The sequence below is a fragment of the Cetorhinus maximus genome, chromosome 7, assembly GCF_964194155.1.
Source record: "Cetorhinus maximus chromosome 7, sCetMax3.hap1.1, whole genome shotgun sequence".
NCBI lineage: Eukaryota > Metazoa > Chordata > Chondrichthyes > Lamniformes > Cetorhinidae > Cetorhinus > Cetorhinus maximus.
Genome location: NC_135885.1, coordinates 75,237,848 through 75,252,049, shown reverse-complemented (window position 1 = coordinate 75,252,049; position 14,202 = coordinate 75,237,848). Strand labels below are relative to the sequence as shown.

The following is a 14,202-nucleotide window of genomic DNA, read 5'->3' as shown; positions in this document are numbered from 1 at the left end:
CAGCGATAAAGAACAGCAAGGACATGTAAGGATTTAAATGTGAGGATGAAAATTTTAAATTTGAGGCAAAGGGGACCAATGTAAGTAGGCAAGGATAGGGATGATGAGCGGAAAAGGTTGTTGTGTGCCATACAGTCTGGCACTTTGTAATATTTCAAAAATGCAATATCATTGCCACAAACAGGCAAAACAGCAAATGCAGCTACTTATCCTGTTTTCAAGCATTTCACAAGCACATTCTGATGGTCAATTATGGAACAGCAATGAGGATACTTGTTAAAAAATCTGTGCCCTGCCTAACATTACCCACATTCCTTGTGCCTCTCCATATGGATTCAAATTTCAGTGAAGAAATTCAGCACAAGCTCTTTTCCTGCCCAGATAGGTTTTAAATAAGTCATTACACAAACACTGTTCCTTTGGACGTTTTTGTCATTAATATGTTTAATAGAACAATTATGTAAAAAAATATCCATTGTATTGTACATAATGTTTAATTGAAGATATCTTCAATTTTCATAATGCAGAAGTTGCAAATTCCAAGGGTGCCCTGGCATTTAATCAGGTGCAGCACTGCTGGCTACTTCTGGTCTGATTTCTGTCCGGTTCAGGAGTTTCTTATGCCTAATCAGATAGCGGAACCTGGGTATTTAACGATAGGTTCCTATAATTTAAACTGAATATTGGTGACTTTCTCTCTTACTCTTCTACATTCTCCAGTCTTTTCAGAGATGGATTGATGAACACTTTGGTGACCTGAGGCCAGATGCAAGTCATTAAGCTGTTTTATTTTACAAACAGCAATTGACCAAATGGAGCAACAGTTGTAAATAAAACCTCAGTGCTTCACTTAATTTCACTTCTTTTCCTGAAGAATGAGAAGAAAATAGTTCTACTGCAGATTTGTTTTTGACATTACCTTTCTTTCTAGACAATTTGCAACTGCAAAAACTGGCCTCCTGGATCCTAGTTTAAAGCCCATGGTTCACGCATGCTCCACACAATCTCCTCTTTAAACCTGACTGATGGCACACATGACTTTTCTCTCCTTTTCTCTTCCTGCATTCATAGGAAGTGGATGAGGTAGGGGGTGCGTTTGACTTGACTCTTTTCCATTCAGGGATTTGCCAATAGGCCTGAAAACCAAACTGATTGCCCCTTTCCCCAGTGCTGGGTTCATATGACTAGAATCACCTGCATTATATAGGTGGTTGTTTCATGAGGCAGTCTGAGATGCATTAATAAGTGCAATAATGTCTCTGGTGTTATGAAAATCTCTAATTTTAAAACCTCAATTTCTTTTTTGCCATCCAGAAACCCGACCCCCACCACCCCGAAGACTGCAACCTGTGGCTTTTTAAACTTGTACAAATTCACCTTGTCTTAGAACACAACATTTAAACATGACTCATCCCCAAACCTTTTCCACGAAAGGAGAAGTGATTAAAAATCCTGATAACCGACAGTGGGGTTTATGCTTTTAAATTTGGCAGCAACTGTTCATCCATCTTTAAGGTTTTGTCTTTTTGCTTATAGATCGTGGATTACGCCTATAAAAATAACCTTGCTGCCTGGTACCCTGAACCCAAGGACAAAGAAGCATTTGTTCATGCTCAAATCTACAGCCCTGATTATGATTCCTTTGTATTGGATAACTACAAATGGCCTAAAGAAGCCATGGAAATCCAGAAAGTGTAGATATCTGTACCACTCAAGTCATTGCCTAGAATATGTTATCAAATCCAGGTAACCTTAATTGCAAACATACTGCCTTTGCCTTCTGACATGATTATTCTATGCATCATAAGACAGCACAATTACAGTTCAAAAGAAAGCCACTCTCAATTATTATTTTCAAACCACCAAATCTTCTTCAGTGACAGGTGTCCAGTAGTAGTCCTATGGAAGTTCATTACGTTTATCAATTTTTTACATCATTTGTATCTTGTAGGGATTATTTGATATTTCATCTTCACGTTATTACTTACTCCTTTTTACAAAATATTGTTTACCATTTGAACAATTTGAATAGGTATGCTATTTCTGCACTTCATCATAATATGAAAGAGATCAAAAGACAGGATCTGGGTTGATATTCATTGAACTGTATAATCTCACATAAAACACATAGCTATGGCTTCATAAGCATTTTTCACAAAATTAAGTTAAATTCCTTTTCTGAACATGGCCACAATCTTATCTCTAGAGTCACATGTATAATGGCACTGTTTTAGTTTGGATTCCTATTTTTCTTGCATACTGGTCTTCCTTTAGAATAAAGGAGCAGTGTAAATGGCACATGGATGCCAGTTCCCAGGAATCTAAGCCAAATCTGTGTCCATATTTAAACAACTTGGAAATTATCCAGAAGAAAACTGGAGAACTGAGTAATAAAGTAAATTAGTGTGTTATCCTTCCACCTTTAGGAGCTGGGTTGAATTCAGTCCAAGTTGATTTACCAAAAATCATCCATTCATAATGGTTAAACTTTCCCATGTGAAATTATTTAGGACAGGATCAACCCTGTTCCTAGTTGGTGTTGGTATTCAAATTTATAATTGTCCATAGACAATAAGGATATCTTCAGTGGGCAATTATAAGTTACTCGGGTGCAGTAGGAGTTCTTTTCTGAAATTGGACCCAAGGCATGATGAATGGACTTACTCAGCATTCAATCTGTGCTACAACCAACCTGGGAGTGCATGACACTGTTTTCATTACTTAAAATGAGTATGTATGTATCCTATTTCCAAGCACTGAGATCCTGCATCTTGAAATTAACAAAACAAAAAGAATCTCATAATCCAATATTGTGTTTAGCCACCTAACGTTCAGAATAGCTACTTCTGTTATTTTTGTTTGGTAGATGTGCTGAAATCATCTGATCTGATACTTGTATTACTTCTGTATATCAGCTGAAAACACCAGGAAGCTAAGATGTGTTTTATTTTGAATATTTGTTGCTGAAATATGTTATATATTCCCCTGCATGATGAATTTATTTCATTTATTTTTGTAAGGCTTCAGATAGCAATTATTTTAAACATTCTGCTGTGCTGCAAGGTGTCATTATACTAATTGTAGAAAGAATGTAAGCCAAGAACCATGTGAGGATATGCTTTGTAAGAGAACAAAATGCTTAATAAATCATGGTCTGTAAATCCATTGCTGTTCTTTCTTACTGGTGGCCATAAAAATGAGCTATTATGAAGCTAAAACTTAAGCCCTCAAATGTTTGACTATATCAATGTAATTATTTTCTTTAGAAAGGCTTCAACATAAACTAGAATGTAGGGATGCTTCTCTGTTCTGGAATACAACCTGTGTTGACAATGGAATTTATTATTTGGAAGGCCTTACTGAAATTCCACACATTTTATATCTAATAGCCTTTTTGGCCTGTGCTGCTAGTGCAGGGCTCTGTATATTAAAAATAATGTCAATTGCTTCTATTTAAGTCTTGGTATTGCCATCATAGTACACTTCAAAGAGTAACGTGGCACTCTGAACATGCAATCACTTGTTCCATTAAACTTGAAAGAGCCCCTGTTATTTGAAAGATGATTTTAAAGAAAACTATTGCTAAGTTTATAGAAAAATGGGTTTGGCTGCAGTGGAGAGCTTCAGTTGGAGATGTGTGACTGAGGCATTTTAAGGATTAAATTAAGGGTTACATTCTATCTAAAGTCTTGTCTTTCTTTAATTTAGCAATTAACTAAAAGTTGCTGTTAGGGTTGGAAGGTGAGTTTTAGTCCAACCTTAAAACAGGGTTCATACAGGCTCAGCTTGCAACTGTAACAAGTTAATTAGATAACTGGGTTAATCAGGTTTTCAGAGGCTAGGTTCAGAGAGTATAAAAGCAGGCTTATAATGCTGAATTTGTCTGCACTGGAGTGCTGTGTTTGGCTGCAGTAGAGAGCTTCAGTTGGAGATTGGTGACTGAGAGAGTTTATGGGTTAAATTCTACTTAAAGTCTAGTCTTTCTTTAATTTAGTAATTAACTAAAAGTTGCTGTTAGGGTTGGAAGAAGATGAGTTTTTGACCAGAGAGGAGAGGCTAGCGGGAGCGGTATAAAAGGGCGTGAAAACAGAGACCGAGACCGGAGAGGAGAGGCGTACCCTCAGGACCTTCAGGTGGTGGAGTTCAAAGTGACGTCACGATTCAAAAAGTGATGCAACACAGGGGAGGCAGCTGATTGGATGAGGTCTTACAGGCTGAACATAGGGAGTTAGGACGTAAATTAAAAAGTAGGACCTGAAAGGTAGTAATCTCAGGATTACTACCAGTGTCACGTGCTAGTGAGAGTAGAAATAAATAGATATATCGGGTGAATACGTGGCTGAAGAAATGGTGTAGAGGGGGAGGGATTCAGATTTCTGGGGCTGTCAGGGAGGGTTTAAACTAGATTGGCAGGGGGATGGGAACCTGAGCAGGGAGATAGAGGAGGGGGAAACGATAGAAATGAAAGACAGAAAAGTAAGAAGCAAAAGTGGAAGGCAGAAAAAACAAGGGTGAAAAACAAATGGGGTCATAGTTCAAAATAAAGCTAAAATGACTAACAAGGTTAAAAAGACAAGTCTAAAGGCAGTGTAACTTAATGTGCAGAGCATTCGCAATAAGGTAGATGAATTAACAGCGCAAATAGATATAAATGGTTATGATATAGTTGCAATTACAGAGACATGGCTGCAGGGCAACCAAGGGTGGGAACTGAACATCCAGAGGTATTCAATATTTAAGAAGGACAGACAAATAAGGAAAGGAGGTGGGGTAGCGCTATTAATAAAGGAGGAAATCAATGCAATAGCGAGGAAGGATATTGGCTCAGAAAACCATGATGTGGCATCTGGGTGGAGATAAGAAACACCAAGGGGCAGAAAACATTGGTGGGAGTTGTCTATAGGTACCTAAACAATAACGGAGATGTAAGGAAAGGCATTAAACAGTACATTAGAGACGCATGCGATAAGGGCACAACTGTAACCATGGATGACTTTAATCTACATATAGATTGGACAAACCAAACTAGCAATAATACTGTGGAGGAGGATTTCCTGTAGTGTGGACATGATGGTTTTTTTAGACCAATGCGTTGAGGAACCAACTAGAGAGCAGGCTATCCTAGACTGGTATTGTGCAATGAGAAAGGATTAATTAACAATCTTGCTGTTCCCTTGGGGAAGAGCAACCATAAAATGATAGAATTGTCCATTAAGATGGGGAGTGAAGAAGTTGAATCTGAAACTAGAGTCCTGAATCTAAATAAAGGGAACTACGAGGGTATGAGGCGCGAGTTGGCAATGATGGATTGGGGAACCTTACTAAAAAGGTTGATGGTGGATAGGTAATGGCTAATATTTAAGGAACATATACATGAATTACAACAATTATTCATTCTTGTCTGGCGCAAAAATAAAACAGGAAAGGTGGCTTAACCATGGATTACAAAAGAAATTAGGGGTAGTATCAGATCCAAAGAGGAGACATATAAAATTGCCAGAAAGTGCAGCAAGCCTGAGGATTGGGAGCTGTTTAGAATTCAGCAAAAGTGGACAAAAAGATTGATCAAGAAGGGGAAAATGGAGTATGAGAGTAAACTTACAGGGACCATAAAAACTGACTCTAAAAGCTTCTATAAATATGTGAAGAAAAAAAGATTAGTGAAGACAAGCATAGGTCCCTTACGGTCAGAAATGGGGAAATTACAATGGGGAACAAAGAAATGGCAGAAGAATTGAACACATATTTTGGTTGTGTCTTCACAAAACAGGACACAAATAATTTCTCAGAAATGTTAGGGAACTGAGTGTTTAGTGAAAGAGAGGAAATGAGGACAATCAGTATTAGTAAAAAAAATGGTGCTAGAGAAATTAATGGGGTTAAAGGCTGAAAAATCCCCAGGGCCTGATAATCCCAGAGTACTAAAGGAAGTGGCCCTGGAAATATTGGATGCATTGGTGGTCATCTTCCAAAATTCTATAGACTCTGGAGCAGTTCCTACAGATTGGAGGGTGGCAAATATAACCCCACTATTTAAAAAAGGAGGGAGAGAAAAAAGAGAATTACAGACCAGTTAGCCTAACATCAGTAGCAGGGAAAACATTACAGTCTATTATAAAAGATGTGGTAACAGAACACTTGGAAAGCATTCATGGGATTAGACAAAGTCAGCATAAATTTATGAAAGGGCAATCATGCTTAACTAATCTACTGGAGTCTTTTGAGGACGTAACTAGTAGAATAGATAAGGGAGAACCAGTGGATGTGGTGTATTGGGTTTCAAGAAGGCTTTTGATAATGTCCTACATAAGAGGCTAGTGGGCAAAATTAAAGCACATGGAATTGGGGGTAATATACTGGCATGGATTGAGAATTGGTTGACAGACCGGAAACAGAGAGTGGGAATAAATGGGCCTTTTTCCAGATGGCAGGCGGTGACTAGTGGTGTACTGCAGGGATCAGTGCTCGGGCCCCAGCTTTTCACAATATATATAAATGACTTGGATGAGGAAACAAAATGCAATATTTCCAAATTTGCTGATGAGACAAAACTGGGCGGGGTTGTGAGGAGGATGCAAGGAGGCTTCAGGGTGATTTAGACAAGTGTGTGTGGGCAAACACATGGCAGATGCAATATAACATGGATAAATGTGAAGTTATACACTTCAGTGTGAAAAACAGAAAAGCAGAGTATTACTTAAGTGGTGATATATTGGGAAATGTGGATGTACAAAAGGATCTGGGTGTCCTTGTACACCAGTCAATCAAGTAAATAGGCAGATGCAGCAAGCAATTAGGAAGGCAAATGGTATGTTGGCCTTCACTGCATGAGGTTTTGAGTTCAGAAGTAGGGATGACTAACTGCAGTTATACAAGGCCTTGGTGTGGCCACACCTGGAGTATTGCAGTTTTGGTCTCCCTACCTAAGAAAGGATATACTTGCCATAGAGGGAGTGCAGCAAAGGTTCATTAGGCTGATACCGGGGATGGCAGGACTGTTGTATGAGGAGAGATTGGTTTGACTGGGCCTGTATTCACTAGAGTTTAGAAGAATGAGAGGGGATCTGATTGAAACGTATAAAATTCTAACACGGCTAAACAGACTAGATGCAGGGAGGATGTTTCCCCTGGTTGGGGAATCTAGAATCAGGGGCCACAGTCTCAGGATACAGGGCAGGCCATTTAGAACATAAATGAAGAAAAAATTCTTCACCCTAAGGGTGGACAACCTGTGGAATTCTCTACCACAGAAGGCTGTGGAGGCCGGGTCACTGAGTATATTCAAGAAAGAAATTGATCATTTTTTGGATGTTAGGGGCATCAAGGGATATGGAGAGAAAGTGGGAATATGGCATTGAGATAGAGGATCAGCCATGATCATATTGAATGGCGGAGGATGCTCAAAGAGCCGAATGGCCTACTCCTGCTCCTAGTTTCTTGTTCTGGTGGACAAACATACAAAGATTATTGGTTCAGTTTTGTTTTCCTTTTTTCTGGTCTTTTTTTGAACCAGCTTTCAAAAAAAGCATAAGTACCCGTTTCTTGAATAACTGCCAAAGCTAACCTCGAACTAATGATTAAGGGATAAATAATAGCTCCATAGATGAATCTCGCTGATTTTCTCTCTCCCTATTCCAAATATATGATAAATTACTGGGATATAAAGTCATCTGCCATTCAGTATTAGCTTGCATTTATATAGCACCTTTTAATGTTGAAAAATGCCCAAAAACACTTCATAGAGGCATAAACAAAAATGGATTCTGTGCCAGTGGAGGAGGTATTAGGAGGCTGACCAAAAGCAAATCCAAAGACCTGGGTTTTAAGCAGGTACTCTAGGAGGAGGCGGATGTATGCAATTCTAGACCATAGGGCCTAGGCAGCTGAGGGCATAGCTGCCAATGGTGGGAGAAAGGGGGGATGCACAAGAGACCAGTTATTTTACTGGAATAATAATCGAGGCTTGAACTAATGCTCCGGAAAGGTGAGTTCAAATTTCACTATGACAACTGGGGAATTTAAATTCAATTAATTAAAATAAATGTGAAAGAAAAGAAGCATCAGTAATGACCATGAAACTAGTGGGTTGTTGTAAAAATCCATCTGGTTCATGGATGTCCTTCAAGAAAATCTGCTGTCCATATCGAATCTGGCATACATGTGGCTCCAGACCCGAAACAACGTGGTTAAATGCCCTCTGAAAAGGCCTAGCAAGCCACTAAGTTGCATCAAACCACTAAGAAAATGTCTAATAAGAATAAAACAGGATAGACCACCCAGCATCAACTTAGACACCAGGCCCCATCGACCCTTAAAGTCCTCCTCACTAACGTCTGGGGACTTGGGCTTAAACTAATTTGGCTGGGGTTGGACACCAGTAACGAGCATTAGAAAGGAGAATCAAGGTGCACAAAGAATGTGGAGAGATAGCAGCAGAGTAAGAAATCGTACGATATTGGGTGGGGCCAGAGTAAGAATACAATAAGGTCTAAGGTAGGTTTACAGTGCAAATGTATAAATGCACCAAGTGTGCTAAATAAGGTTAGTTAACTACAGGTGCAAACATCCATGTGGGAATATGATATTGTGGCAATAATAGAGACCTGGCTCGAAAAGACAAGGATTTAATAGTAAATATGTCCAGGGAAGAAAAGAAAGGACCGTAGAGCGGCAATATTGATTAAGGAGATTATTGCAGTGCTGCAGAGAGAGGATATCCTGAAGGGGTCAACAGGATAATCTATTTGGTTAGAGTTAAGCAACAATAGTGGTGTCATTACACTACTGGGTGTATCCTGTAGGCTTCCAGCCGGTAAGTAGGATAGAGTGAAGCAAATTTGCAGGGAAATTAGAGTGGTGCAAGTAATATAGAGTAGTGATAATGGGGGGATGGGGTTGCTTTAGCACTCTGACGTAGAATGGGATAATAAAGTAAAATGCAGAGAAGGTGAAGAATTTCTGGTGTGTTCAGGAGAACTTTCTTGATCAGTATGTTTCTGACTTAACAAGGAAGGAGACATTGCTGGATCTGGCTCCAGGGATGAGGTGCAGCAATTGTGGTTTAGATTAGCTCAGGAAAAAGGACAAAAAGCAGTCTAGAGTAAAAATACCTAACTGGATAAGGGCCAATTTTGAAGAGGATTGTCAAAGGATACAACGGGATATAGATCGGTTGGAGACTTGGGTGGAGAAATGGCAGATGGAGTTTAATCCGGACAAAAGCGAGGTAATGCATTTTGGAAGGTCTAATACAGGCAGGAATTATACAGTAAATGGCAGAACCCTTAAGTGCATTGACGGGCAGTGGGATCTGGGTGTACAGGTCCACAGGACACTGAAAGTGGCAACGCAGGTGGATAAGGTAGTCAGGAAGGCATATGGCATGCTTGCCTTCATTGGCAGGGGTATTGAGTATAAAAGCTGGGAAGTCATGCTGCAGCTGTATAGAACCTCGGTTAGGCCACACTTGGAATATTGCGTGCAATTCTGGTCGCCATATTACCAGAAGGATATGGAGGCATTGGAGAGGGTGCAGAGGAGGCTTACCAGAATGCTGCCTGGTCTGGAGGTTATTAGCTATGAGGAGAGGTTGGAGAAACTCGGATTGTTCTCACAAGAGCGACGGAGATTGAGGGGCGACTTGATAGAAGTTTACAAAATTATGAGTGGCATGGACAGAGTAGATAGTCAGAAGCTTTTTCCCAGGGTGGAAGAGTCAATTACTAGGGGACATAGATTTAAGGTGAGAGGAGAAAACTATAGAGGAGATGTGCGGGGCAAGTTTTTTACGCAGAGGGTAGTGAGTGTCTGAAATTCGCTGCCAGAGGAGGTGGTGGAAGCAGGTACGATAGTGGTGTTTAAGAGGCAGCTTGACAAATACATGAATAGGATGGGAATAGAGGGATACGGACCCCGGAAGTGCAAAATGTTTTAGTTGACGGGCAATATGATCGGCGCAGGCTTGGAGGGCCGAAGGGCCTGTTCCTGTGCTGTACTTTTCTTTGTTCTTTGTTCTTTGTTCAATTTCAACAGGTTGAGAATAGATCTATTCCTGGTAAATTGGAATCAAAGATAGGCAGGCAAAAATGTAATCAAATAATGGGCGGCCTTTAAAGAAGAGATAGTTTGGGTACAATTGAGGTACATTCCCACAAGGGAGAATGGTAGGGCAACCAAAATCAGAGCTCCGTAGATGACGAAAGAGAGAGTAAAATGAAGCAGAGAAAAGGGGTATATGATAGATGCCAGATTTATACATGAGAACCATTCTGAATGTAGAAATTTCAGAGCAGAAATGAAAAGAGAAGGAAGAGGAGCAGAGAGTACACAAATAGACCAGCAACTAATATCAAAGGGAATCCAAAAGTCTTCTGTAGGTTTATATATATAAATAGCATACAAGTAGCAAGAGGAGGGGAGGAGCTGACAGGGGACCAAAAAGGCAACCTATGCATGGAGAAAGAGGGCATGGTTGAGGTACTAAATGAATACTTTGCCTCTACCTTTAGCAAGATGATGATACTGCCAAAGTCACAGTAAAAGAGGAGATAATTGAGATACTGGCTGGGCTAAAAATTGCTAAAGAGGTGATACTGGATAGCCTGGCTGTATTTAAAGTAGGTAAGTCACCAGGTCCAGGTATGATATATCCCATGTTGCTGAGGAAAGTAAGGATGCAAATTGTGGAGGCACTGGCCATAATTTTCCAATCCTCCTTAGATACAGGGGTGATGCCAAAGTACAAAAGGATTACAAATGTCACATCCTTGTTCAAAAAAGGATGTAAGGATAAACCCAGCAACTATAGGCCAGTCAGTTGGTGCTGGGGAAGCTTTTAAGAATGATAATCCAGGACAAAATTAAGTCACTTGGACAAATGTGGATTTAAGGAAAACCAACATAGATTTATTAAAGGGGAATCTTGTTTAACTGACTTGTTTGAGTTTTTTGGCGAGGCAACAGAAAGGGTTGATGAGGGAAATGCTGTTGATGTAATATAAATGGACTTCCAAAGGCATTTGATAAAGTGCTCCATAATAGATTTATCTGTAAATTTAAAGCCCATGGAATAAAAGGGGCAGGGGCAGCATGAATACACAGTTCATTGTGTGAGAGGAATCAGTAGTGGTGAACGATTAATTTTCAGGCTGGAGGAATATATAAAGTGAGGTTCCACAGGGGTCAGTACTATGATTGCTGCTTTTCTTTATATATATTAATGACTGTGTACAAGGCACAATTTCAATATTCTCAGATGAGACAAAACTTGGAAGCTATAGTGAACAGCGAGAACAGTGATTGACTTCAAGAGAACATAGGTTGGTGGAATGGGCAGACAGGTGGTAGATGAAATTTAATGCAGAAAAGTATGAAATTATATATTTTGATAGGAAGAAAGAGGAGCGGAATATAAAATAAAGGGTACAATTCTAAATGGGATACAGAAACAGAGGGATAGTTTGAGGAAGCAGGTATAAAAGTAAATGGGAACCATAGGCTTTATAAATGGAGGCATAAAGTGCAAAAGCAGGGAAGTTATGATGAGCCTGTATAAAACACAAGGCAGCATTTTTTGGTTGGTGTATTTCCTGGCCTGCCACCCGAGGAGTTGGTGGCAAACGCATTGCTGCCGATATTGGCCCCATAGCCGTTTAATGCCCCAAAGAGGAGGAAGTCCCCAGAGCAAGCAGTCCCCAGAGTTTAAGTCCCGGAGTCCAAGAATAGGTAATTGCAGAGGGCCTCAGTGCAGGAAGGGAGGTGAGAAAAGGGGAGGGGGGGATGGAAAGAGGGGAGGTGAGGTTTGGGGGAGCAGGGGCAGAGGGGGTGTAGGGATGGTGGAGAGGCCTGGGAGGAGGGAGCATCTGCAGGGGGGTAGACCTTATTGAAAAGAGGCCTTTGTTGGAGGTGCACTGTCTTCCAAGGCCTGAGCAGGGTCACTTTCCGGGCCTCTCCCCTGCTGCTGAATTCTTCCTGCCAGGCTCAAAATGGAGGTTGGGTGGGAAAATGTCATTAATTGATCACTTTAAGTGCTTTAATTTGGGCAAAGGTGAGTGGGCTGACCTAGGCCTTAACCAACCCACCATAAAATTGAGAAGAGGTCGGGGAGGGCCACCTGAGGAATTTTTCAGACCACACCACCTGTAGACCCAGTGGGACAATGTAAAATTCTGTTCACTGACTTGTGCACAATTGGAATATTGGAGGGAATTTTCCAAACCAAGGGTTTTCAGTGTATGTGGAGATTAAACTCCCCTGAAATTGACATCAGGATTCCGATGTCATCTTGCCCTCTTCCGGCTTTCCCTGGAGCTGGTTTGCAGCCCAGTTGGTAACTCCCTTGGGTCCGGGGAGAAACTAATTAATGCAATTAAAAAGATAATAGAGAGCCCATTCTTTCCCACGGTTTCCACACTGTGTCTGCATCTCACCAGGTTGGAGAAGTTAAGTGCACAGCGGGAGCTCATTATTGAGTGAAACTGACCTAATAGCAACAATATAAAAGGGGGAAACCAGCAAGTCTGTGTTGAGCCACAGTGAAAGGCTAGTGCTGAGAGGAGCAGCTCTTTCCGTTTAAATCCACTGATTTCTTTGTCCAGCTACTAACAAGTACCTGTGATTCCATTGAGGTCAATCTCAACACTTGCTTGTGAGACATCCCTGCAACATGGGGCTATATATTCTGTGGTTGGTTGGAACTTTGAGGAGGAGGTGCAACATCTCCAGCTCAGCAGCCACGGTGACAGGGAAAGGAACTCCAGCAGCTGCCTTCTCCACAGCTACATGTAGCTACATGGGACAGAGGGGACAGACACAGAACGGTATCTTGAAAGAGGCGACACCCCTCGCTCTGGGTTTATAAGCTAAGGGTCAGTTTTCTTAACTTCTCTGAAAAACCGTGTCACAGAAAGCTCAGGCTGTCATAGCAGGTAATCATAGATAGCTACTGGCTTTTGAAAATAGACCCATGCTCAAGAGGAGTAAAGGGCCATGTGTTGTCTGTGGTTATCAAGGTGACTGCTGTCCTCGGTTTCTTCACACCCGGATCCTTCCAGGGATCTGCTGGTGACATCAATGGGATGCCGCCATCTGCAGCCTGCAACCTCATGAGCCAGGTCAACAATGCCTTGTTGCACAAGCATCCAACTATATTCACTTCCAGATGGATGAGACCAGTCAAATCCTCCCTTTGCAGGATTTCCACAGGTCCAGGGGGTTGTCCATGGCATTCGTGTGACAATCAAAGTACCATCAGTTAGTTGCCTTTGTTCAGAAGGGCTTCCCCTTGATCTGTGACTCCTGCAAGAAAATAGTGCAAATCTGTGCCAGCATCCAGAAACTGGATGACTCCTTCACCCTTCTGCAGTCTCAAGTTCTGCAGTTGTTGTCCCTGCCAGCCAGCCTCAGTGGTTGACTCCGGGAAGACAGGGGCTACCACTTAAGACCTGGCTAATAAACCCTGTGAGGAACCCAACCACAGAGGTGCAAGAGAGGTACAAGAAGAGCCATGTCAGCACCAGGGCAATAATTGTTTGCTCAAAATGAGACCCTGCTGCCTTGACAGATCTGGAGGCACCCTTCAACATGACCCAACAAGGGTGTCCCGCGAGTGTTTTGGTCCTCTGTGCTCTTCACAACATAGCAATGCAGAGAGCACTGGAGTTGACAGGAGGGGAAGGTGGAGATTGCCCAGCATCCATGGAGGAGGAGGATGAGGAGGTTGATATGTCATTGGTACCTGCTGCCACAGAAGCCATTAACAGCTTCATCCATGCACGCTTCACTTATGTGTTTGCAGCAATCTACACTTTCCATCAAGACCCCTGTACAGATCCCCCAGCACACCTCATCCCTACAGTCTCCCAACCAATAATCAAATCACACCTTTCCTTCCTCATCAAGGCTGATCATTCCATTCACTGGAAGGAAACAAGGATGCAGCAAAGAAGAGGCTATGAGAATGAAGAGTTGTTGTAAACTCATTCCTTCATTCAAATAACGAGCATCAATGGAACAGTAACAATATTATAATCACCCAAGTGAACCCCTTCGTGCAACTAAAACACCTCCCCCTTTTGCTTTCTATTACTTCTATATGGTGCTACCTCATGTAGTTGTGTGGAGGCTACTCGTTCCCCTGCTCTGCCAGATGAGTTGCCCATGGTGGATGTCTCCTAGGGTATTTTTGAGCCTGTGAGAGCCCTG

The 14,202-nt window shown here is 41.5% G+C and overlaps 1 protein-coding gene across 2 annotated transcripts in view; it reads left to right on the top strand.

The window, feature by feature from the left end:
* The window catches only part of LOC144682884 (NADP-dependent malic enzyme-like), a 227,113-nt gene extending 223,948 nt beyond the window's left edge, over window positions 1-3,165 (top strand). For both annotated transcript variants that reach the window (XM_078545739.1, XM_078545738.1), the window contains exon 15: window positions 1,537-3,165. In XM_078545739.1, coding sequence (XP_078401865.1) covers window positions 1,537-1,698 — 162 coding nt within the window. In that variant the 3' untranslated portion in view covers window positions 1,699-3,165. The remainder of the gene's footprint in view (window positions 1-1,536) is intronic.
* Window positions 3,166-14,202: the final 11,037 nt, after the last annotated feature.